This window comes from Pelophylax lessonae (assembly GCF_965119305.1).
Source record: "Pelophylax lessonae genome assembly, chromosome: 1".
In the NCBI taxonomy this organism is placed as follows: Eukaryota; Metazoa; Chordata; class Amphibia; order Anura; family Ranidae; genus Pelophylax; species Pelophylax lessonae.
The window spans coordinates 300506496-300533232 of NC_138768.1; the positions used below are offsets into that span (position 1 = coordinate 300506496).

Here is a 26737-nt window from a genome sequence, read left to right on the forward strand (position 1 = left end):
CTGTCTAAGCACATGCCAGAGGACAGACAAGACCTTTAAGTGTTACTTAAAGAGTCGGATACCTCCCCCCCCCCTTCCTTCTGCATGCATGCGTACAGGAGTCTTCAGCTCTGGCACATAGCTCTGAAGGTTTGACGTGGTATGCCAGACCTTCAGAGCGCATGCGCCGGTGGCATCACTGGCTGCATCCAGTTTAAATATCTCCTAAACAGTGCACGTTTAGAAGATGTTCAGTTTACCTACAGGTAAACCTTATTATATGAATAAAAGAGGACATGAATAAAAGAGAATCCCTCTGTAGTAAAGGGAAAATTGCCAAAATGTTGGCACTGGAACTAGTGTCCCTATTTGAAGATTTCCCCTCAAATCCTGCTTCAAACTCTAAAATTTTGTATTGACCGTTGATTTCTGTCTCATTGAAAATTATGACCAGGACAAACTGAGTGCAGAGGTTCTATCTTTTTTCTACTAACAAAATGTAAAAAAAAGTTTTGCATATACTTCTATTTGAGTTTCCAAAAAATATTTTACCAAATAACACCTATGTTTAAAAATACAATTGGGATAAGATACATTTTTCTGTAGATTTAGGGTCCTTTCACACGGCCGCTCTGTGTGTCCGCAAATCATCCTATTTTTTTGCGGATGATTTGCGGACTTTAATGTAAGTGAAGGGCATTGCGGATGTCGGCGGAATACCATCCGCTGACATCCGATTTTCCTCCTTTCAGTTCTGTTCCGTTTTTTGGAATGGAACAGAACCCTATTTTTTCATCCGTGTAAAAAACGGAAAGGACGGAAAATCGGATGTCAGCGGTGTCATCCGCTGACATCCGCAATGCCATATACTTACATTATGTCCGCATATCATCCGCAAACGGATGGGATGATATGCGGGCACACGGAGCGGATGACACAAATGTCATCCGCTCCGTGAAAAAAAAAAGTCCCGCAGCGGACTAAAGCAGCGGAGCAGCCGTGTGAAAGAAGCCTTATTAATATGTTTTACAATAACACTTTAAAGAATAATTCCAGGGACCAATGTATAACTATGTATACACAGTACCATACTTGGCCCAGGCCCCTGGAAGCTGGAAATCAATGAAGAAGACACCACTACTCCAGTGATCTCCACTTGCTTCTGAGTCCTGCGCTGAGCAGCTGTTCTCTTCTCTGGGTTCCATGCTGAGTGTCTGGCCAGATTTATTTTGAACGCAAAAGGTCGGCCATTCGGCATGGGAGCCATTTAAAGAGTGCTTTTTACTGCCCCATCCCCTTCCAGCTCATCCAATCAGAGAACGCTTTTTCTTTCTGAAAATGCAAAGCATTCTCTGAATGTCACCCATGCCCAGAGGCTGACCTCCTGTATTCACAAGGCATTAAGCCGGACATTCAACATGGGACCCGAAACCAAGTGGAGATCGCTGGAGTAGCAGTGTCTATTTTAATGATTTCCAACTTCCAGGGGCATTGGCCAAGTATGGTATATACTGTACATCGTTACATTGGTCCAAGCATGTCCATAAGGCTCCATTTACACTATGAAACGCAAAGCACTATATGCATAAGTCATTTCAGTGGGCTGCCCTGTCAAACGTGGAAAAGTAGCTTGTGCACCTTTTTGAGCGCATCTGTCTGCCATAACTGGGGTGCCACTAAAATTGGCCCAAAATGTCCCTTTTTCAGAGACAAGTCAATAGCAGTCAAAGAAGAGATGAATAAAATGCATTCTCACCTGATTGTCATGGTCAATGGCTCAGTTTCTGGTAGGGATGACAAGGATGGAGTCTGAGAACTGCTGCTGGTGAGACTGCTCTTCCTGACACTTTTAAAGGAGCCAGAAGCAACCTCATCATCAGAAGAGTTGTCCTCCGAAGAGCCCAGAATAAAGCGTGATAAGGGAGGTTTCTTAATCTTTGTGACTCTGGGTTCAGAAAGAGTACCTTTGGACGGCCCAAATTTTAATTGTTTTGGCTCAAGTTCTGTAGAGGAATTACCTAAATCCCCATGCTGTGCCTGAGCTGAAGAACTGATTCCTGCTTCTCCAAGACATTCTTCTGATGTGGAAGGACCAGCAACCTCTTCTTGTTGAAAATGTTCAGAGTGATCACTGTTTGGCTCCATGGTGATTCCACCAGTACAAAAAGAAGGCTTGTACCCCTTGCAAGTAACAATGCCACTAGCTTTCCAAAATAACCATAACACAACCAGAAAGGAAGACAAAACCCACACCACCATTCAGACACCTAGAAGAAAAACAAATGCATAGTATGTTATGAACAATGATGAAGTGTTACAAGTATACACAACAGATAATATAATAAAAGGGTCCAAGAGATAGTTATTCTCTCTTTAACACATACTGTAGTTATTTTTTAATTTTTTCATTTAAATTTAAATGTTTTTAAAGAAACCCTGTTGCCAAATTAAAGGTCCCCCTAAATATTTGCATAGAAAGTAGAAAGTGTACACTTACCTTATCTGCTGCCCATGCCACCAATAGAAGACACTCCTTTAAAAGGAATATCTTTTGAAACTGACCCTTCTGGGAGTGTGGGCCTGCTGTCCCTAATTCTTTATGATTTCTGCTACATAACTACAGGAACCAGTGAGAGCTGTGGGGGGACAAAATAGTCATTCCTGGAAATGTTGTTTGCAGAAGAAATGTCAGCCTGAGATTCATTTTTAATGGAGCAGTGTTCAGCAGCAGGAGAGGTATGTATATACCAATGGTCTCAAATGTGGCCTTTTGCTTGCCTTTATCCAGCTCTTGGGGCACTAATTCTCCCATTGATACAAGGTGCTATTCCTCCCACTGACACTAACGAAGGGGCATGCTTACTCCCACTGACACCAATGATTGGGCACTATTCTTCAAACCAACTCCAACAATTTGGCACTCTTCCTCCCACAGACACCATCTATGGGGCCCTATTCCTCCCATTGGCACCAACCATTGGATGGGGTTCTCAGTAATACCAATGGTGGGGCATTGGCTACATTCACTGACATTGGAGCATTTTCTACTCCCACTGGGCAAAGTCCAAACCCCCTAAAGTCTGAAGGACAGTAAACTGGCCGTTTGTTTAGAAAGACTGGAGACCCCTGGTATATACAGTTGTGAAGGCCATCATACAATGCAGTTATTGTTCTGCAGCTTTGAAAAGAAAAAACAAAACCGGATAAAAAAATATAAAGGTGCACTAATTTCCATACAAATAAAGACTGGTGGCTGTCTACACAATTGTAATGAATATTTGAGTTAACAAAACAGGGCAATTTAATGATGAACTGAATCAATCAATAATTAGAAAGTAACTTCTGTAACTTATCATTTCAACACTGACATCAGACACTATTCCTGAGAATATTCCAATAGTCAATGGCAAGCATAAAAGAGATTATAAAAATTAAAAGGTATAATGATAACAAGTAAATGGCAGCTATGCAAATTATGAGGGCATGTAAAATAGCTCAAACCTAAAGAGGATAAAGAGTATTGTAGTACAAGATTCTTTAACCTACTTTGTACAGGCTGGGTGACAAGACACAAAGTAAGAGCAACAAAGTACATTTTGGGGAATGAATTGGACCTCAAAACATGGCAGCAAGCTAAGTAAAAAGTTTGGACTTTGTCATATATTTACTTTGAAAGTAGTTCCTGATTAAAGGTTATTGATTTAAAAAACACACAAAAATAGTAATTTCTGAAATATAACTTTAAAGGCTTATTTGTCTGCAGAGACGGACCTGTCAGATCCCCACTCTCCTCTATCGGGAGATCAGATGAAAACAGACTCCGTTTTCATCCAATCCCATCCGATCCGATCCTCCAGACAGATGAAAAATAGGGTTACCATCCGTCTGGATTTCACAGACAGTATTGGATAACAGCGGGTGAATGAAGGGTCCAATCAGGTCCACCTGAAAAACTGACAGGTGGACCTGATCAGAAAGCCCATGTGAAAGAGGCCTAACTGAAGTTCAGGAGCAGTTGGGTGATTTTTTTTTTCGGCAGCTCATGAGCTCTCCTCTATGTTTTCTTATGTGTACATGCACACTCAGTCATTTATAGTAGTTTAGAGGCAGTTGAGGTTACAGACATTTTTTTGAAAGCAGAAAAATCACTTTCAGGACTGTAGTTTACCGAGATTTCAAATGCCAAATGCTTGTAACCGCATGTTACCGCGGTAAACCGCATTTATGCGCATTTGCGTTTACAAGAGTTTTTAAAGGGGAAAAAAGTTCTGATCATTTTTGAACAATGTTGATAAAACACAGATTTCACCACATGCTTTTGCCTGCATCAATAGGTGAGTCCAGTAACGACGAACTCTGGTCCTCTCATGCAATTTTCTTCGGAGCCTCAGCAACAGCAACATCAGGAGCATGCTCATGATGGAATCCACAGTGTAAACACAAACAAAAGACTGCAATCTACAAGTACACTTCTCTCTCTGCTCCTGCACTCTCTTCTCTCGCAGAATGGCTGAAATAGTTAATAATTGACTTGATTTTCATGCATTGTGGGCATTTGGAAGAGTTTCCTGAGGTTATCTTTAACCACTTAAGGACCAAGCCTATTTCTGAAACTTGTTGTTTACAAGTTAAAATAAGTATTTTTTGCTAGAAACCACCAAACATTATATATAAATTTTTAGCAAACTTTCTGGAGAATAAAATGGCGGTTGTTGGAATATGTTTTGTCATGAGGTATTTGCGCAGCGGTCTTTCAAACGCAATTGTTTTTGGGAAAAAATACGATTCACTGAATTTAAAGAAAAATAAACAGTAAAGTTTTTTTTGTATATTGTGAAAGATGATGTCACGCAGAGTAAATACATACCTAACATTTTATGGTTTAAAATTGCGCACACTCGTGGAATGGCAACAAACTACGGAACCTAAAAATGTCCATAGGGGATGCTTTAAAAAATGTTAACGGTTACCAGTTAAGAGTTACAGAGGAGGTCTGTTGCTAGAATTATTGCTCTCGCTCTGACGATCGCGGCGATACCTCACATGTGTGATTTGAACACTATTTACATTTGCGGGCGCGACTTACGTATGCGTTTTGTTTGGTGCGCGAGCTCACAGGGACGGGGGCGCTTTAAAACATTTTTCTTTCCTTTTTATTTTAACATTGTTCCTTAAAAAAATTTTACTATCCCTTGTGACAGTAATAGGCAGTGACAGGTACTCTTTATGGAGAATCTGGAGTCTAAAAGACCCCAAACCCCTTCAATGCACTTCAAAAAGATTCCAAATGCCGAAATCTGCCTTTTTGAATATTGTCTGCTTTTTTAAAGCGGAGTTCCGGGCACAAAATCAATATTTTTTTTTTGTGCCCGTCCGCTTGTTCCCCTTCACCTGAAAAGGAATTGGATAGTTAGGTTTTTTTTTTTTTTAAACTCACCTTGTAATTGAAGATCGAATATACTCACCTAGTCTTCACTTCCTCCCTCAGCGCCGCGGCTCCGCCGTCACTTCCTGGCTTGCACTGATTCCTGGGAGCTGAACGTCATCGCTCCCAGGAATCAATGCGACGGCACCGGCCCCGCTCGTCACTTCCGGGCATGCCCAGAAGCTGTGGAGGAATGCGGCGCCGCACCGGAAGTGACAAGAGGGGCCGGTGCAGGCGCATTCTGGGAGAAGAAGGTGCGGAAGAAGACGCCGAAGAGGACCGCGCCGGCTTCAGCTGCCCACAAGAGAGATGGAATCGCTGTGGAAGAAATTTTATAAGTAAGTATTTCTTCTAAAAGGTAAGTGCGAACCGGAACAGATCAGAGGCTAGCCATTGTGGAATGTACTAGCCCTGACTGTCCCGGGGGTATGTTTATTGAAAAATCATTTCTGTGCCCGGAACTCCGCTTTAAATCGGCGCCGTTAGCAGCCGAGTAAACCAGAAGTGATGCTGTGACGTCGCTTCTGGGTTACTTGGCTGTAGACCCGATTGTAGCCGAATCCAGCTTAGTTGGGACTCTAACCAGCTGGCGGACGTGCCGGCTGGTTGCTCGGGTATCCCAGTGGGACGGGAGACCGGGGGTGCCTCCCCTTCTGCTCGTTGGGATAACGGCCCAGCGGCTGATGAGCCGCATCAGTTGTTATCACCAGAAAGCCGAGCTGCCGGCTCTAAAAAACGAGCTGGTGGAATGCAGCTTCAGGCATCACCCCGGTACAACCACTTCTTCAAGCCAACATACAGGTACGTCGGTTTGCGGGAAGTAGTTAAACCGCTTCTACACTCAAATGCTCAAAACTGCTGCTAAACTCACCTAAACTCGGCATGTAAAAGCTGTAAAACGAATGCTTTTCATCGTCAGTTTCAAGCTGTCAAGTTTCCAGTATTCAGGAAAGATTTTCAAATGCCCTGTGTACATGAGCCCTAAACTTATGTAAATTGAACTGAATTGAACTGAAGTAAACTGATGTAAACTGAACTAAAAACAGATATAAACTGAATCCGTTTTATCTTTGAAAAAACATGACTGAATGGATGATAGCAATTGGAGAAAGGACAAGCGCCTCTAAGTGCAGTATCTAAGAAACATTTATTGAGGAACAATCAAATATCTACTCACGATATAAAAAAGTAGCAGACATGTAAAAGGTGTATGGAAGGTCAGTGGAGCACACGTCCACTGGAAAGCCAGCCGCACTCTCGTCACGCTGTCCTGAGGATAGGGGGGCCGATACACGGGTCGGAGACAGCGATGGAGTAGGAAGCTGTACGAGGCTGAGCAGTAGTGGGACATTGTGCCGTGGAACGCAGCGCTGATGTCGGTGATCCTGGGCAGGGAATATGCAATGCGTTTCAGAGCATGGGTGGCAAACACCCAAGGAGGTGTGGGCGCGCTCCTTTGTCAAGCTCTGTTCAGCTCTTACAGAGCCTCTGCTGCTACTCTACACAAAGGACCAGCTGCCCTTTGTGGACTATCTCTCCCTGCCATTATTTGGACTTACTTTTGGAAATTTTTACAGTAATGCTCAAACCACTAAAGGATCATACTTATTCTGGTTTGAACGGATGATGCCCGTGTGAAAGGGGCCTAAATTGGGAGTCCTGCAGTCCTGGTAGAAAGGCTGGAGTACTTATGACTGGACTCATTTCAGAGTGCTGGAAGTTTATTCATGTGATGCAGCGAGTTTTGGAAACAATTGGGAGGGTGTTGGCTACGAGTGGATGGCACTTAGCAGATAATGATATAGGCACTGATATCCAAGACAAGGTTGCAAGGAGTATTTCCGTCAATTCCTGTTCTACATCTATCCAGCCTTTGAAGGATGCTTGTTCACATCATGAGGTCAGAGAAACCTAGGAGGTGGCTAAACTTACGAGCTCACTTAAAAAAGATGCTGGATAGTTTGGTCTTCATTTTTACCTAAAAGGAATAGCCAAGGAGTATGTATACAGATTTAAATAACTGTATGTGCTTACCAGAAGCTTTTGGGGGGACTTTTAAACTAAAGGAGATCTTTGCTAAGAAAGAATAGTGACTGCCTTTATGCATCTCCCTGAGAATGTTAGCTGCCTGAATGTCTTGTGGCAAAAAAAGGCTTCAGTACTCTGAGTTGCCTGTAACATAAACTATATTGTCAAAAGTATTGGGATGCCTGCCTTGTCACGCACATGAACTTTATTGGCAATATTAAGTTGGCCCACCCTTTGCAGCTATAACAGCTTCAACTTTTCTAGGAAGCTGTCCACAAGGTTTAGGAGTGTGTCTATGGTAATGTTTGACCATTCTTCCAGAAGCGCATTTGTGAGTTCAGGCACTGATGTTGGACTAGAAGGCCTGGCTCGTGGTCTCCGCTCTGATTCATCCCAAAGGTGTTCTATCAGGTTCAGGTCAGGACTCTGTGCAGGCCAGCCAAGTTCCTCCACCCCAAAGTCGCTTATTCATGTCTTTATGGACCTTGCTTTGTGCACTGGTGCACAGTCATGTTGGAACAGGAAGAGGCCATCCCCAAACTGTTCCCCAAAGTTGGGAGCATGAAATTGTCCAAAATGCCTTGGTATGCTGACGCCTTAAGAGTTCCCTTCACTGGAACTAAGGGGCCAAGCCCAACCCCTAAAAAACAACCGCACATCATAATCCCCCCTCCACCAAATGATTTGGACCAGTGCACAAAGCAAGGTCCATAAAGATATGGATGAGCGAGTTTGGGGTGGAGGAACTTGACTGGCCTGGGATGAATTAGAACGGAGACTGCGAACCAGGTCTTGTCCAAAATCAGTGCCTGACCTCACACATGCGCTTTTGGAAGAATGGTCAAACATTCCCAAAGAAACCCTCCTAAACCTTGTGGACAGCCTTCCCAGAAGAGTTGAAGCTGTTATAGCTGCAAAGGGTGGGCCAATTCAATATTGAACTCTACGGACTAAGACTGGGATGCCATTAAACTTCATGTGTGTAAAGGCAGGCGTCCCAATACATTTGACCATATAGTGTATATGCAGATTAGGTATTTTGACTTTATTCTGACTTTTCTGATCTGCATGCTTGTTTCCATTTGATGACAAAAAAAGTTTTAAGCCACTGGATCGACATGTTGGCCTAAAAACTAGCCTCCGTATTTCTCTCAGCATAGGTTTTACTTTAATTCAACTTTCTATTTCAGTTCTGATAAAGCAGCACCATTACGGATGTTTAAAATTGTGTACTGGTCTAAATGCCAATGCAGACTTTAAATTGCAGAAAGTCTGAAAAAGTTCATGGTATATATGAAACAAAAATAATCTTAAAAATCAATATTACAAGAACACATATTGACATTCATAAGCAGCTGATGAAATGATCAACAGCTGATCTCACACAGCCAGTAGAATTAGAGATTACATGCAGACAGATGAACAAATAACAGAACTGCACAAACTATTATCATGACCCTGTCACACCAGTTATCTGTAGAAAATGAGATAACGAATCAAAGCAAAATTGCAGACTGAACACACATAGCCGGTCAATGCTCACCTTTGATCACATTCGCAATTTAAAAGAATATACACACATGTACAACAAAGTATAGCTCATCCCGTGTAGCAATCAAAAGTCAACCTGAGATGATAAAAAAAATGGGAGCTACCAAGTGGAACTGTTAAAGGTGAAGACTCAGGGTTGTCATCCTGGTCCTGGCATTACTATATAGTGAGTCGCTAACCTTGAAAAAAGTATTTAGCTATTGGATATGGAGACGTTTAATGTAGAAATGAACTCCGGGTGACATTTATGCCTCGTTTCCACTGAGCGGAACGGTTCGGGTCGGTACAGTTTGGAAGGGTTAGAATGGTCCGGTCTATTCAGGTGAGCGTTTCCACTGCAAGTCGGGCCACCAGGGACCATGCGGGGTTTACACCAAATGAGGTGTTTGTTTTGCTCTTTCATTTGACGTGAGCATTGATGGTTTCCTGTCCGCCAATCAGAGGACTCTATCGTGTGACGCCAGTAGCTCCGCCCTAACCGTACCGTACCATTTCCTATGGCCCTACATCTGAAGCAGGACCAGGAATGGTGCGGTTTGGTTCGGTTGTATGGGCCACTTTCATAATGGAAACACTCAAATTAGCGTACCGTACCGAACCGACCCGAACCGATCCGCTCAGTGGAAACGAGGCATTAGTTTGGTAAAGCACTGTGTATCATAACCAACTGCCATTTTTTTTAAATAAAAAATGATTTCCAGTTTTTTATTGTCCTTTATTGTATCTCAGTGTTGTTGCTCTTCTTAAACCTCTTTCAGATACTTTCTATCTACGTGCTTTAGATCCAGCATCAGTTGTAGATTGCTGTTTCGGACAAGTTTCCTAAAGTTGATAACATTAGACCATGCCTGCGCAATGTTGTTGCCTCCACCAGGTGACAGGGTGACAATGGCTGAGTCCATTTGGGAAACAATGAGTAGAGAGTTTCCACAAAATAGCAGAAGGTGTGTGAACAAGGACCTTCATGGCCATTATTATTTAAATGAAAAAGATGTGCAGATTTAAAATAGTTCTAAAGGCTTAAAGTGTTACTAAACCCACAACAGTAAAATCAGTCTGTATATGCAGTAAAGCTTGCTTGTTATACTCACTGTGGACCCTAAGGGGTTAATCCTCTGCATTGTGTAAAAACACTGTTTGATCCTGTATGCACAGATTCTCCCCTTTTTGCACTGCCCCCAAAAACACGTCCGGATAAGACAGCTATTAGAGTCAATCTGTCAGAGCTAGTGGAGTTGGTCTGCACATGCTCAGTTTGGTGTGTATTGCTAGAGAGTTTTTTTTTTCTTGGGAGAGTGCATGTGATCACCACAGAGCCAATCACCACTGTCCAGACAGAGGGTCAGTGGTCCTGCATCCTGATAGGACAGCTCAGTGCAGTATGAAAATGCCTACTACAAGCTTTAACCAGACACTGAAAGAAGTCACAAGACTGCTAGATACTGCTGATGAGAAAAGGTATTTAGCAGTTTATATTTACTAAAACTATTGTATTTTCATGTTCTGTGTAGTGTGGGAGACCAGATATAGTCAATGCAGGGTCCTGGGTTTAATAACACTTTAAGGATTTTTACCTTAAAGAGGAAGTAAACCATCCTCAGGAAGTTGTACCTATAGGTAAGCCTATGATAAGGCTTACCTATAGGTACTGTAAATATCTCCTAAACATGTACGGTTTAGGAGATATTTACCTTTAATGCAGCCAGTGACGTCACTGGCGCATGCGCTCTGAAGGAACGGCTGATCGTGCCGTTCCTTCAGAGCCCCGTGCCGTGACCGTCGGCTCCCGCGCGCGTGCGCGGGAGTGACGTCACCGCGGCTCCGGCCAATCAGATGGCCGGATGCCGCGATCCCGGAAGACGGGCGACTGAACATGTCGCCCATCATACAGGTAAGAGAGCGGCACGGCGGGGGCTCGTTCTAAGGTAAGTATTTCATAATGAGCTAGTATGCGATGCATACTAGCTCATTATGTCTTTCTCTTGCAGGTTGTAAAAAAAAAAAAAAATTTCTGAACGAGTTTACAACCTCTTTAAAGAGGTAGTAAACCGCTACTAAAAAAAAAAAGGAAACCCCCCCCCCCTGCAGCGTTTTGCCATAATGTGCTGGTATGCAATGCATACTAGCACATTATGACAGATTTACTTGCACATGGAGCCCTCCAGCGCAGCGCTGTCACGGCTCCCCAACACTTCCATCTTCATCCGCGGGCTCCGGAATAAGGAAGTGATGTCGCCACTCCTAAGCAAGCCCACGGGAGCCCCGCCACAGAACTCTGAAGGTATGGCATGAGTATGCCATCCCTTCAGAGAAAAGCCCCAGGTTGGAATGGTGTCCACCGTAGCATTTGCAGTGGCAAAGCAGTGTAGGCCTGGCCATAAGAGAGATTAGTTGGACGCAGTTGGTCAGCTTAAGCAGTCTCCTCTTATACTTACCTGAGCCTGATCTCGATCCAGCACTGTGCCCGAGTGCAGCAGCTCTCTCCTCTCTGTCATTTCTCACAGGGCAGATTGATGGCAGTAGTAGCCATTGGCTCCCACTGCTGTCAATCAAATTCTGCGACAGGGCAGCAGGGAGGCAGGGCCAAGCCACATTGTCTGTGTCTATAGATGCAGTGTGGCTCGTGATCACGACCGCAGGTGTGTCATCATAGAAAGCTGCTTTCTATGGTAAAACCCAACATTACACCTATTTTGTCCCTTTTGTATGACAAGGGCAGATAAATACCAGTTGATTTTGCCAGAAATCCTGTACGGTCTATCTGTATCTGTGTCGTTATCAGTTACAATGTTCTCAGCCATTTCTGAGGACTACAGAATCATGTCCTCAATGTTATGGAAAGGAGGAGAGGGGTAGGGATCCTACCTTGTTGTCCTACCTTGTTTCTCTTGTTCTGATACATAAGGTTATAAGTGTTGTCCTCTTAGGACAGATGAAGTATTACTGGCAGAAACAATAGGTGAAAATAAAGGAAAGTAAGCCTAAGAAAAATGAAAAGTAATGCAGCTACCACATCTAAGGACTGATAAACTACAATATATTATTTTTTGTGTTTGGATTGAGAGACACTTAAAAATTCTGTTCTGCATTCTTGTTATAGGCCAATGGTTTACTAGGTATTGAAGCTAGGATTAGAATGACAGCCATGAAGTTCACATTTAAAACAAGTCAGGAATGTATTTCCAGCACCACATATTACCTTTATGAACCCTTTTGCCCAAAATGAAAACCAGGGTGGATAAAAATTGATGATATTTAAAAAAAGAAATAGATAAATAAAAATGAGATTTTTTTTTATTTAAATCAGATTTTTTGATTTAAATCAGATTTTGCTACTTTTATCAAATGTATTTAAAAAAAATGCTTTTGGAGTAAAAATCTATATAAAGATAGTTTTCTATTTAAGATACATTAAAGATTGAGTTTATTAAGGCCCCGTTCACACTGGGGCGATCCGACTGACAGGTCGCCCCAGTGTGAACGGGGTCTCAGCATGAAATGGAGCTTAGTTATGTAGCATGAGGCTGTAAACTCTGCAATATTTACATTTTATGTAAACTCATTCAATGAATCCAAGCTCTGCAAGCTGAGATAATGAGGAATATTTTAATGAAGTTCCTCTACCTATGGGTAAAGAAGCTATGCATTCAAATGCAAGCAATGCAACAAAGAGATGCAAGGCCTGGTGGCCCAAATGAAACAACATAATGAGAAGACCTGCTGTGATTAAAGGACTGTGTTTGAAGTTTTTTTTTTTTTTATGTAGACCCAGCTGATATACTCAGTTTAATGCTGGCCATACACTAGCTGAAAAATCGTTCAAAAATCTGTCATTTGGTCCGTTCGTTTTTCGCCCAGTTAATGGGCACAAATAGAAAATCGGTTTTAACTTTTCAGAGCCGAAAAATCTAAGGAACAGTTTGGAAAATTCTCCTGAACGAACAATAAATTGAAAGGTTAATGTGTTTCCCGCCCAAACTGTTTTCACTGAACGAAAAACAAATTCATTTATGTCCACCGAACAATTTATAGTTCGAAATTCGGTCATTACATGATGGCACGATCGTCTGCTTTCACGGCCGATTTTTCGGCTAATGTATGGCCAGCTTAAGTTTTTTTGTTTTTTTTTTTGTTTTTCAAATATATTTTGTTTATACACTTCAGTTACTAAGCATTGGCATTAAGCGCCGGTTCACATTACCGCAACGCTACTTGCAGGGGCGACCTCCGAGATCGCGGTGCGAGCAGCGCGCCGCGACCTCGGAGCGGCCGCCACGGACTTCATAACATTGAAGTCTATGGCGGTCGCCTCCTGGTCGCCCCAAAGAAGCTCCGGACCCTTTTTCTAGGTCGGAGCGACTTGTGTCGCTCCTATTAGAACGGGTCTGCAGCTTCCCTATGGGAGGCGACCTGCGGCGACCTGTGAGGCGACCAGGTCGCCTCACAGGTCGCCCCAGTGTGAACCGGCACTTAAGCAAATACAAGAATATGTAATGTAATGTTATTGTTTTAATTAAATAAAAGAATTTGAGTAGTTCTCCAACTATGTGTGATTAACCTATTAACCTAAAATCGGTTCTGATATCGCTGTTTTACTAACCTGACAGCCTATTATTCTAATAGGAAACCTTCATTTTGTTTGCAAATATTAAAGATTCTAACTATCAGCAAGAATGAGTCCTTACATTTAAAGAGCACCCATCATTTCAGATCCATCATGGCTGCGCCTGTTCGTGGGCATCCACTCACCTGCTGCAGCCACAACCCTCACTTTGTTGTGTCACTGCTGCATCACCAGCCGTCGCATTAAAGTGAATGGGACTGTCCGTGAGTCAATAGCAGGTCAGAGGAGGAGCCGCTGCCGGAGAGAGATGACAGTTGCTCTAAAAAAATTATGAATTAAATCGAGTTGATTTAAATAAAGCCTTTTTACTAGTAATTTAAAGCGGAGTTCCAGCCATTTACTCACCTGTCCAACGGTCCAGCGATGCGGCCGCCGGAAGCCTCGATCCTCTCCCTCGGCGCCGGCATCACTGCTGTGGGCACCCGGCTGTTACAGTTTGCGGCTTCACAGCCGGGTACCCACTGCGCATGCGCGAGTCGCGCTGCGCGCCGTGATTGGCCGGCAATCTTCTGGGACCTCTGACGTGTCCCAGAAGATTGCAGGGAGGGAGGGGGAGAGGAGAACTTCCGCTCAGGGCGCCGCGGCGCTCCGAGCGGAAGTGGGAGCGGGTACCTGTCAAAACTAGGTACCCGCTCCCCCCCCCAAAAAATGATATGCCAAATGTGGCATGTCGGGGGGTCAGGACTCCCTAAAGCGGAAGTTCCACTTTTGGGTGGAACTCCGCTTTAAATCAGGATTTAAATCAGGATTTAAATCTACTTGATTTAAAACAAATCCACCCTGATGAAAACTGAGATTTGGGTTGAACATTCTACACAACAGTGCAAAGTATGATTTGGCATGGTCTTAGGAGTCTTTAGTAAGTGACGCAAGCTTGGCCTTCAATGACAGCTCCTGCCCACCCCAGAGGGAAACCAGGTTCTAAATCACTGTATTAGACCAGGCTGACAACTGAAACTAGTAACCAATCTCTTCTTACTCCAGCAAACAGCCAGCAGGTTCAAGTAAAATCAGTCAATGTGGTATTTCAATGGCAGTTTGTCCTAAGGCAACTGCACATGCCAGTCACCACAAGCATAGGCTTTCAAAAATTGGGTTCTAGGTAGGAAAGTATACTTCAGACTGAAGTTTTCCTATCAGGAATTGTTCCAAAAAGTTTACCTCCCCATAAGATCTGTTTATATATGCAATAGCATGAACTGATTTTGGTTATTTATAATCGCACAACATTCTAAATGAAGAATTTAAAATAAAAACTAACATACCCAGAACGGCACAGCAAATGCACAATTGTAGGATCTGTAACCCAGTAGAACAGGACGGTCTAGCCTGCCTTATTGCACGGTCAACCAGTTATAACATATCTAAGCAGGGAATTAGACCACCAATGAAAGGTTACAGATCTGTTAAAAAAGTCAACTAAGTACCAGGTCAGCTGGATTGTAGCATTATTTTGTGTCCTAAGGAGTAGATAAAATACTTGTTATACAGGAACATTTTCTTGAAAGCCTTTTGTTCTTTGCATGCAGTAATTATGTAATTCAGTGCCCTTAGTAACCCTGTTAGTAGATCATTAGTTTTATGAATGCCTTTAAGCACTTTACCACCGGAGGATTTTCCTGCTTAACGTCCAGGCCACTTTTTGCAATTTGGCACTGTGCGACTTTAACTGACAATTGCGCGGTCATGCAACGCCGTACCCAAACGAAATTTACGTCCTTTTTTTCCCACAAACAGAGCTTTCTTTTGGTGGTATTTGATCACCTCTGTGCTTTTCATTTTTTGCCAAAATAATAAAAAAAGAGTGAAAATTTTGCGAACAAATTAACATTTTCTACTTTGACAGTTAAAAAATATCCAATATATTAAATTTTTGTCATATATTTAGGCCAAAATGCATTTAGCTACATGTCTTTGACAAAAAAATTCTCAATGAGCATATTTTTAAACGCTTTAAGACCGGAAGATTTTACCCCCTTCCTGACCAGGCTATATTTTGTGATTCGGCACTGCGTTATTTTAACGGACAATTGCGCGGTCGTGTGACGCTGTACCCAAATTAAATTTATGTCCTTTATTTTGGTGGTATTTGATCACCTGTGCGATTTTTACTTTTTGCGCTATAAACAAAAAAAGAGCGACAATTTTGAAAAAATAACAATATTTTTCACATGTTTTTATATGAAATTCCCGGAAAAAAAAGGAAAAAAATCAAAATTTTTTAACATTTTAGGCCAATTTGTTTTTTGCTACATATTTTTGGTAAAAAAAAAAAAATCGCAATAAGCGTATTTTGATTGGTTTGCGCAAGAGTTATCGCAGCTATTAACTACGGGAAAGATTTATGTCATTTTTATTGTTTTTTTTTTTAACTAGTAAAGATTTTTTTGGAAGGACTGCGACATTGCGGCGGTCAGATCGGACCCCTAACTGACATTTCTGACACTTTTGGGGGTACCAGTGACATTACTACAGTAATCAGTGCTATAAATATGCACTGTTACTGTAATAATGACACTGGCAAGGACGGGGTTAACTTTATTGGTGATCAAGGGGTTAAATGTATGCCTGGTGCTTACTGACGTGTGTGGGGGGAGGGGATTTTGTGACACAGGCACAGATCGCAGGTTCAGCTATGCTGAATCCTGTAATCTGTCCCTGCCTGTCACATAGGAGATCCGCCCGCTTTGTTTACACAAGTGGGCGGATTTCTTCACTCGATCCCCGACGTTTGGGGAAGAGTGGCGGTGATCACCGCCGCTCCTCCCCTTGCCCGACTCCTGCTGTGTCTGCATACAGCTGGAGCGAGCCTCCGGCGGCGCGCACACGCCGCCGAGAAGGGGAGGAGTCCAGCGACGTAGGTCTACGTCGCTGGACGATAACGAGCCACTTTCCCGCTGTACCCTCAACGTTGAGCGGTCGGCAAGTGGTTAAGCATGTACTGTACATGCTTGTAAGGACAGGAGGCGCAAAATACAGAACTCCTCAATATCTGGTACAAGATGAGAAAGCTGATTAACTTATAATATACATTTTTAAGATCTTCTCCAAGCACTGTTATGTGTAAAATTATCAAATGCATTAACCCTGAAGGGAGGCATAGCCTGTTGAGATGGTAAACGTGAGAGTTCCTGTCATTCTGATGCTCTCATTATGGCACATAGGGGTTTCCCAGTTTGTTAAAAACTCTCTGTGTATTAATAGTGGTCACTGCCACTGCTGATTAGGCTGAGACATCTTCCAGTCAATGGGTACCCAAGCACATGCTATTTAAAGTAAACCTGCTATGAGTAAAATAGTGGGGATAGCCATTGCTGGCCCCCTTCTGAAAATGGTAATAGCCTGGCTATTATGCTGAACCACAGTTTTTTAACTTACGTTACTCACAGACACAGGCTCAAAACAATTACCGTATTCAGATTTGAAATTATGGAAAAAAAGTCCTTACCTGTGTGTTAATTCTGCATCAGTGACTAAAAATATTGAGAAGTTCAGTATGACAGCAAGAAAATCAGCATTTTCATATTCGGAACAAACAGTAAAATAATAAAAAAAAAAAAGGGTAATTCACCTATGTAGCTACAGACATTACAGAGAAGTAAATCTTCAAAGTTCACAAGCACTTAAATATTAGCTTTCTCTATTATTTATTTTTTTTGCACCAGAATCTTGGCAGCCAAACTGCCTTTTAATTTAAGCTGATACAGCGGGTATTTACAGTATAAGGGGTCTTTCACACCAGTAAGCTGATGTGGCTGCTGGTGTGCCCTGGGAGGAGACCGTGCCCATGCGCCCATCATCACACTGTTTACCTTTATTTTTGTTAGAAATTTGTTAAAATGTCATGAGGGCACATTTTTGCAGCTCCCCCAATCGCAAATCAAACTGAAGCCTAAGGCTCCATGTACACGGGACGCTGGAAATGGCCGTTTAGGAGCAGTTGGGCGTTTTTTTCAGAAGCCCCTGAACCCACCTACATTTTATCTTATCTGTCCATGTACACAGGGTCGTTTACAGTCATTTGCAGGCAGTTGCGTTCAGGGACTTTTTTTAGAACGCAATTATTTGCGTTTGAACGTGTGTTTCCCGGCATTTCAAATGCACAAACGCGTCCGAACGCGTCCGAACGCGTCTGAACGCGTCCGAACGCGATGACCCGCGTTTAGCGTTCGCGTTTTTCCATTTTAAAGGGGAATCATTTTTTTGACCTCTAGGAACGGTTCTAAACGCAAACGCCCCTAAACGCCCCTAAACGCGGGTACAAACGCGACTGAACGGACGTTTCAAACGTCCTAAAAATTCCAGCATTCAAAGGGACTTTTAACAACGTCCCGTGTACATGGAGCCTAAGAGAGGGTTATAACAGTTGTCAGTTTCTTTGCCATCTCTTTTCCGTTAGTAAGATTTCCCTTCACTTCCTGTCCCATAGCCACAGCAGGAAGTGAGAGGAAATCCATTCAGAGTGGGGGGAAACCCACTAGAAGATTTTCCCTTTATTCTTGTTCTGGCGACAACTCAAAATTTGTGATTTGGGTTCACTTTCATTCTCTGTAATAGTGGTCACCAGTACAAAAAGAAAGAATAAATATTCCTTACGAAAGCACAGAAAGCAAAAAAAAAAAAAAAAGACAGTTGTTCAACCCCGATCCACTCTATCCAATACAAAAAATAATAATAATAATTTAAAGCGGAACTTGTTTCAAAATAATGTTCTCTAGCAGGGAACATACATTCCAAATTAATAATTATGCTACCAAAATTAGTGTGCGCTGTAAATTGCCTCCAGCATTGCTCCTGTTTCTTCTTGCTGGAGGCTGCCATTTTGCTGAAGCCCAGAGCCCCTGAAAAGCAGTAAATCATAAAGTGGAACTAAATCCATCGATTTATTGGTTATTGGTTTAAAAAAATAAACAGTTACATCCTTGGAATGCTGGAATTGCTAACTGTCACATTTCCTTGTGTCCTTAATCAAACCGTCAAACCAGAAATTGGCTGATATCACAACTGATCACATGTGGAGCGCCATGGCAGTTGCAGATCAAACAGAAGCAGCTTCCTTGGCTGTAAAGGATAGGAGGGTTTAATTCCGCTTTAAAGTGTAACTTTAGTCAGAAAATGTAGTTCTGCTAGATCACTTCAGGCTGGCCCATTTTGCAGGTATAGCTATGTAAAACATTAAAAATAAGTGTCTATACAGTTTAAAATCCAGTAATGCACTGTCTCACCCTGCTCTGCACATGCTCAGTTGCTCTCCCATTTTAGGCATTTTTAGGCACTGCTGAGTTTGTAGAGGCCAATCTGCTGACAGCCTTAAAGCAGAATTAAATCCTCCTATCCTAGTTTACAGCATAGGACTCTGCTTCAACCACTTGCCAACCGGCTCTATTGAGTGAAACAACGTACCTGTACGTTTTCTCGTGCAATAGCCAGTGGGGGCATGCGCTGATTGGCCAGAGGGTGAGCAGGCCACTGATTGCTTCCCATAGAAAAAGAACGGCGGTATGCTTATGTAAACAAGGCAGGCCTCTGTTCTGTCACAGATGAACACAGTGAACCTGTGTTCCTGCTATTTAGGAACACAGATCTCTATGTTCATCTTGTGAGTCCATCCCCCCACAGTTAGTAAGCATCCCCTAGGGACACACCTAACCCTTTAATCGCCTCTGGTGTTAACCCCTTCCCTGCCATTGTCATTAATACAGTAACAGTGCATATTTTTAGCACTGGTCCCCTTTAAAAGTGTCAAAAGTGCTTTTTTTTTTTATCTGTCCGCTGCAAAGTCGCAGTCCTGCTAAAAATCGCTGATCGCCACCATTACTTGTAAAATAAATAAAAATGCCATGAATCTGCCATTACTGGTAAAAAATAAATAAAAATGCCATGAATCTATTCCATAGTCTGCAAATGCGATAACTTTTGCGCAAACCAATCAATATACACTTATTGGGATTTTTTTACCCAAAAATATGTGGCAGAATACATATTGGCCTAAAATGATGAAAAAATGTGATTTCTACATTTTTTTTTATTGGCTATGTTTTATAGCAGAAAGTAAAACACAGTTGTTTTTTTCAGAATTGTCGCTCTTTTTTTGTTTATAGTGCAAAAAATAAAAACCGCAGAGGTGATCAAATACCATCAAAAGAAAGCTTTATTTGTGGAAAAAAAGGACATCCATTTTATTTGGGTACAGCGTCGCACAATCACGCAATTGCCAGTTAAATGAAAGCAGTGCCGAATCTCAAAAAATGGCCTGGTCGTGAAGGGGGAAAATCTTCCGGTCCAGAAGTGGTTAAACTGCAACTGCCATGGTGCTGCACATGTGATCATGTATGACACCAGCCGTTTGATGGCTTGGCAGTCTGGTTAAGGACACAAGAAAATGTGACAGGTAGCAATCCCAGCATTATAGGAATGGGTTTAGTTCCACTTTATGATTTACTATGGGTTTGTAGGCTCTGGGCTTCAGCAAAATGGCAGCCTCCAGCAAGAAGCAAGTTGTTATGGGTAAAGTTCTGCTTTAAGGCTGTCAGCAGATCGGCCTCTACAAATTCGACAGTGCCTTAAAATGCCTAAAAAATGGAGAGCAACTGAACATGCACAGAGCAGGGGGAGACAGTTTATTACTGGATTTATACAGTATAGAGCAGTGGTTCTTAACCTTGTTGGAGGTACTGAACCCCACCAGCTTCATATGCGCATTCACGAACCCTTCTTAATTGGAAAAATAAAATATGATTTTATGAGTCTAGTCTCGGGAGGTGCACTGCCAGAAAATAAGGTGTTGTTTACAGAACTGAATTAAACGTATCATACAAAGTAAAATGTACAGAGGTCAGTAGTATGTAGGGCAGCGTACAGAGGTCAGTAGGCTGTAGGGCAGCGTACAGAGGTCAGTAGGCTGTAGGGCAGCGTACAGAGGTCAGTAGGCTGTAGGGCAGCGTACAGAGGTCAGTAGGCTGCAGGGCAGCGTGCAGTAGTGAGTAGTTTGTAGGGCAGTGTGAGTGGTCAGTAGTTTGTAGGGTAGTGTACAGTGCTCAGTAGTTTGTAGGGCAGTGTAGCGAGGTCAGTAGCAGGTAGGGCAGTGTATAGGGGTCAGTAGTTTTTAGGGCGTAGAAAGGTGTAGAAAGGTCAGTAGGATGTAGGGCAGTGTACAGAGGCCAGTAGCATGTAGGGCAGTGTATACGGGTCAGTTGATTGTAGGGAAGGATAGAGTGGTCAGTAGGCTGTAGGATGGTGTACAGAGAATAGGGCAGAGGACAGGAGTTGACAGGACAGAGGATAGGACAGTGCACAGGGATCAGTAAAGCCACACACCAGGGGGCTGGGAGGGCACACACCAGGGGAGGGTCAGGAGGGCACACACTGGGGGGGGTCAGGAGGGCACACACCGGGGGGGTTATGAGGGCACACACCAGGGGGTTGGAAGGGCATACACTGGGGGGAGGGTCAGGAGGACACACACTGTGGGGGAGGGTAGTGAGGGCACACACCAGTGGAGAGTCAGGAGGCCACACACTGGGTGTCAGGAGGGCACACATCAGTGGTTGGGAGAGCACACACTGGGGGAGCCAGGAGGGCACACACTGCGGGGGGGGGGGTTAAGAAGGCATACCATGGGGTATCAGAAGGGTACACACTGGGGTGGGGTGGGAGGGCGTACCATGGGGTGTCAGGAGGGCACACACTTGGGGGGATTGGGAGGGCATACCATGGGGTGTCAGGAGGGCACACACTTGGGGGGATTGGGAGGGCATACCATGGGGTGTCAGGAGGGCACACACTGGGGTGGGGGGTTGGGAGGGCATACCATGGGGTGTCAGGAGGGCACACACTGGGGGGAGGTTTTGGGAGGGCATACCATGGGGTATCAGGAGGGCACACACTGGGGGGGTTGGGAGGACATACCATGGGGTGTCAAGAGGGAACACACTGGGGGGAGGTGTTGGGAGGGCATACCATGGGGTGTCAGGGGGGCACACACTGGGGGGGGGGGGGTTGGGAGGGCATACCATGGGGTGTCAGGAGGACACACACTGGGAGGGAGGTTTTGGGAGGGCATACCATGGGGTATCAGGAGGGCACACACCAGGGGGCATTCACAATGCTTATTGAGCTAAATGAAAAGGACATGCATTTCCATTTGTCAGCTAACAGCACCTCTATGCTAAGCTGCAGTTATTTAGCAGACTTAGCATAGAGGTGCTTGCAAACTAATCCACCATGTACAGCTAGCTGAGCCTACCTCCAGGAACATTCACTCGGCTCCCTCTGCTCAGCTGCTCACACTTCCCTCTTCCAGGCGGGCGCGATCTCCGTGGTCAGGTACATCCCCATCCCGCCCACTCAAGCAGCAAGCAACCTGCAGGAGATAGGCTGGAAACCTGCTGGGGGAGGTACAGGGGGCAGAGCGTCAAGTGTCTATGTGTAATGGCTGTGAGTCGTCCCGACCGCAGCTCTGGTTTTTTTTTTTGGGGGGGGGGGGGTTTGGCCTCACAATCAGTAATATTTTCTCGGGGGGAGCAATTGTCCTGTTGCCCCCCCCCCCGCCGAACCCCTGAGACTGACTCACCGAACCCCTGGGGTTCGATCGAACCCAGGTTAAGAACCACTGGTATAGAGACTTATTTTTATTCCTCATGCACACAGGGCGTTAGAAAAAACAAGTTGCAAAGCCACTACCAACGCCTGGAAAAAAGCAGCAGTAAAAACATGCAAATAGCTTTTTCTGTCGGTGTTAATGCACATTTAGCCATGTTAGCTTTTAGCAGCGTTCCTCTGCCTCTATTCAAAATCAATGGTTGTCTATGAGAGCTGTCTTTGATCCGACTTTCAGCCCATTGTTTTGAATAGAAGTCGCATCCAAGGCGGATAATGACGGTGAAACTTGTGCTCTAAGGATCTTGAAGGGGAACTCCATGCCAAATTACAAAAAGAACGGCTTCCCTCCCCCACCCCCAAGTTCCATACCAGGTCCTTTTGAGTCTGGTATGGATCTTTAAAGGGAACCCCTCGCCTAAATGAAAAAAAAAATGGTGTGAGGTCCCCCCCAAGGCCGTACCAGACCCTTCAATCCGAGCATGCAGGCCGGCAAGTCAGGAAAGGGGAGGGGGACGAGCGAGCGCCCCCTTCTGGATCATACCAGGCCACACACCCTCAACATGGGGGGGTGGGTGCTTTTGGGGTGGGAGGCTCTGCACCCCCCCCCCTCCCAAAAGCACCTTGTCCCCATGTTTATGGGGACAAGGGCCTCTTCCAAACAACCCAGGGCGATGGTTTTGGGGGTCTGTGAGCTGGGGGCTTATGGGAATCTGGAAGCCCCCTTCAACAAGGGGACCCCAGATCCCACCCCTCACCTCATGTGAATGAGTATAAATATTTTTGTATATTGTGAAAGATGATGTTACACCGAGTAAATAGATACCTAACATGCCACGCTCTAAAATTGCGTCTACCCATGGAATGGCGGCACACTACGGTGCTCAAAATTCTCCATAGGCGGCACTTTAAACGCCTTTACAGGTTACCATTTTAGAGTGACGCAGGAGGTCTGGTGCCAGAATTATTGCTCTCGCTCTGCTGTTTGCGACAATACTTCACACGTGTGGTGCGATCACAGTTTACATATGCATGCAGGAGTAAGGTATGCATTCACATTTGCGCATAAGCACAGTGGGATGGGGGCACTTTAACATTTTTATTATTATTATTTATTTATTTTATAAAAAAATTTTTTTTTTTACATTTTTTTTGGAATAACTTTATTGCTATCACAAGGGATGAACAACAGCTGGGGCCTGACAGGTCCTCTTTATGGAGAGATTTGGGGTCTATTAGTCCCCAAATCTCTCCTCTGGCCCCTCTTGCAGCCGATCAGACCGAGATCTGTCCGAACGGCTGCCTCTCTGGCCACTGGCAAACAAAGATGCGGAACCGGAAGTGACGAATACTCATCGCTCCCGGTTTCCAGGATTACAGAGGAGAGGAACAACGTCAGTTCATCTGTCTCTGTACCAGGCAGCTGCATCACTCCCGGCCTCCATGATGGGACCAGAGAGCCCAGGAGAGGCGGCAGCGGGAGGGGGTGGGACCCCCTTCTGCCACCCGCAGAAGTGATTGACTAATTAACCAATCAGATTACTTCTGTCTGAAAGAGAATCACGGGCGGCAAAAAATGATACTGGGATGATGCCTGCAGGTGCAGGCATCATCCTGGCATTACCACGGAACCCCAAGGATGTACGAGTACGTCCATTTGGGGGAAGTGGTTAACCTCCCTGGCGGTATGATTCTGTCAGGAATTACATACCAAAAGCGGTACAATTCTTTTCATGGAAATTTGGCGTTATGTATTATAGGCCTACAATTCTTAGTAATTACTGACTTAAACCTGACCAAAATAAGAGTCTAGTAGACATCCCAGATGTGATAAATTTGAAACACAAACGCATAAATTATAATCAAATCAATAATATAATTTTATTATTTAACATATAATATATATAATAAAATTATATTATTGATTAGATTATAATTCATGCATTATATATTATATATATATATATATATATATATGTGTGTGTGTGTGTGTGTATATATATATATATATATATATATATGTAATATATATATATATATATATATATATATATATATATATATATATATATATATAAAATGTGTTATGTGTTTGTGTTTTGTGCAACGTTTTTTTTTTTAATTTCCCTCCCTAGTTCCGCTCCCATGCAGCATTGCTGGATCGCCAGGAGAAGGTAAGAGACACCGCTGCGCTCTCTGCACATCTACCCCGAACGTGACTCGGGGTTTCCGCTCCTGATAGAAAAAATCAACCCCGAGTCACGCTCGGGATCACCGCCAGGGAGGTTAATAAAGGACTTCTCAAAACAGTCTCTTGTCATTATTTACACAATGCTGCCCTTTTTGGGGTGAATGGGTAGGGGTACAATGTACCCCATACTTATTCACACGGGAGGCAAGGGGATCTGAGGGTCCATTGTTAAAGGGGGCTTCCAGATTCCGATAAGCCCCCCACAACCACTTCCCAGGGTTGTCGGGAAGAGGCCCTTGTCCCCATCAACATGGGGACAAGGTGCTTTGGGGTGGGGGGTGCAGAGCCCCCCTGCCCCAAAAGCATCCACCCCCCAATGTTGAGGGCGTGTGGCCTGATATGGTCGCCCCCTCCCCTTTCCTTGATATAGCAGGCTGCATCCTCGGATAAGGGTCTGGTATGGATTTTTCCATACCGAAGAAGACTTAGCAACCACTCAAGTGAATTTGCCAAGTACCCAAATAAGCGTTTACATCACATATATACCAGCAGTTACCTCACAGATACATATTTTCCTAACTAGTTTGGCAAGCAATACAGATGTTCCCTGTAACTTTTTATCTAAGGCACTTATACTTTTACACTTATCTGTATTCTTGTTAGTTACAGGAGAACATAGAGAAAGAGATAGTGGGAGAGAAGGGGGGTCTAAACTGCCCAGCTTGACTGTCCTCGTCTCTGTAGTACTACTGGGATCGTAAGAACCAACCACTTTGCTAATTTAGCCGCCATTTTAGAAGGCTTTCCAGGTGATGCCACAGCACCACAAGTTGGATAATCATGATCCGACATGGATGCAACTTTTATTTAAATCAGTGGGCTGGAAGCAGGATTAAAGACTGGCTCTCAGGCAACCATTGATTTTGAATAGAGGCAGAAAAACGCTGCTAAAAGCTAACGTGTCAGGGAAATGGCCGTAGGAGAACTGGCAACATTGCCAGTAATAGCAATGGACATTCCTGACTCAACTGACATAGCCCTCTGCTGGCCTGTCAGGGAAATGGCCTATAAAAGGATGCCATAGGATCAGACTCATTACTGGCTTCCTCTGTTCTGTGCTTCCTGTTTGGATTTCCTGTTTGGATTTCCTGTTGTGACTTCGGCTTGTTCCTGATTCCGTTTGATCTCCTGCTCCTGGTTTGACCCTTGGCTTCTCCCACTGACCCTGCTTCCGTTACCTACCGTGTATGACCCCGGCTTGCTTCAAGACCTCGGATATTCTGGTTGTCTCCTGTGCATGACCTCGGCTTGTACTACGGTTCCCGCTGCCTGCTCCAGTCCCAGACCACGGCCAGTACCTGTCCCCGCTACTAGAGACTATTCCTCGGCACAAAGTAGCCCGGCTGCTTCAGAGCCCTTGAAAGACATACTCTGCTGTGATTCCAGCCTGTTCCAGTTCGCTCTCAGATTGCTCCTGATTCTACCTACCTGCCTGCAGCTGGTAACCCGTGCCACTTGGGGCGCCACACCCTCTGTACCATCTCCAGGGGTGCGCCGCACTGAGCCGCAAGGGGAGCCCTCTCAGCACTTTGGCCTCGGATCAGGTAACCCTGACATAACGTGGCTAAACACACATTAGTGCCAATGGAGAAAGCTACTAAAAGCACGTTTTTACTGTTGGTTTTTCCAGGTGTTGGTAGTGGCTTTGCAACTCTTTAATGTTTTACATAGCTATACCTGCAAAAGGGGCCAGCCTGAAGTGATCTAATTTGCTGGCTAAAGTTCCACTTTATATTTGCCAGGAGTTCATCTGTAATTTGCTTTTCTTTTCCCTATTAAGTACAACTTGACAACATTACAATTTTATACAATGTCACATTTTCAATACTGATGCCAAAAGTAACTTGATCTATGAAATGTTTTTGTCCTGGTTTTGTTGGCCAGTTTCAATTGAAAGGTTGAGCAAGATGCAGGCAGTACAGGTTGTGCGAAATGTAAATGTATAAAACAAGTAAGGTAGGGACAGTTTGTTTACTGATGCCAGCCAGGAATCATTCACCTCCAGGCTTTGCACTCCCAGCCAAGGTTTCCAAAATACCGGCCCTCCTTACTGAGCAGCAGGAATTATGTGTGACAAAGGTCATCCTGACCTGCTGCTGCCTTCTTCCCAGCATAGCCTTTTCTATTATAGGATAAGCGGTCACTTGAGATCAGACAGAGAACACAGAATCACTGACTCAAGTGCATACATACCTTCACTCGCTATAAAATCAGTCAACTTTACTGCATGAAAACTACATTTTAATGTTTTGTATACAGTATCTCACAAAAGTGAGTACAC

The 26737-nt window shown here is 44.0% G+C and overlaps 1 protein-coding gene across 3 annotated transcripts in view; it reads right to left on the reverse strand.

The window, feature by feature from the left end:
• The window catches only part of ACACB (acetyl-CoA carboxylase beta), a 224839-nt gene that overhangs the window by 194502 nt on the left and 3600 nt on the right, over positions 1-26737 (reverse strand). For all 3 annotated transcript variants that reach the window (XM_082243009.1, XM_082243007.1, XM_082243006.1), the window contains exon 2: positions 1736-2246. In XM_082243009.1, the coding sequence (XP_082099135.1) occupies positions 1736-2238 (503 nt within the window). In that variant the 5' untranslated portion in view covers positions 2239-2246. The remainder of the gene's footprint in view (positions 1-1735; positions 2247-26737) is intronic.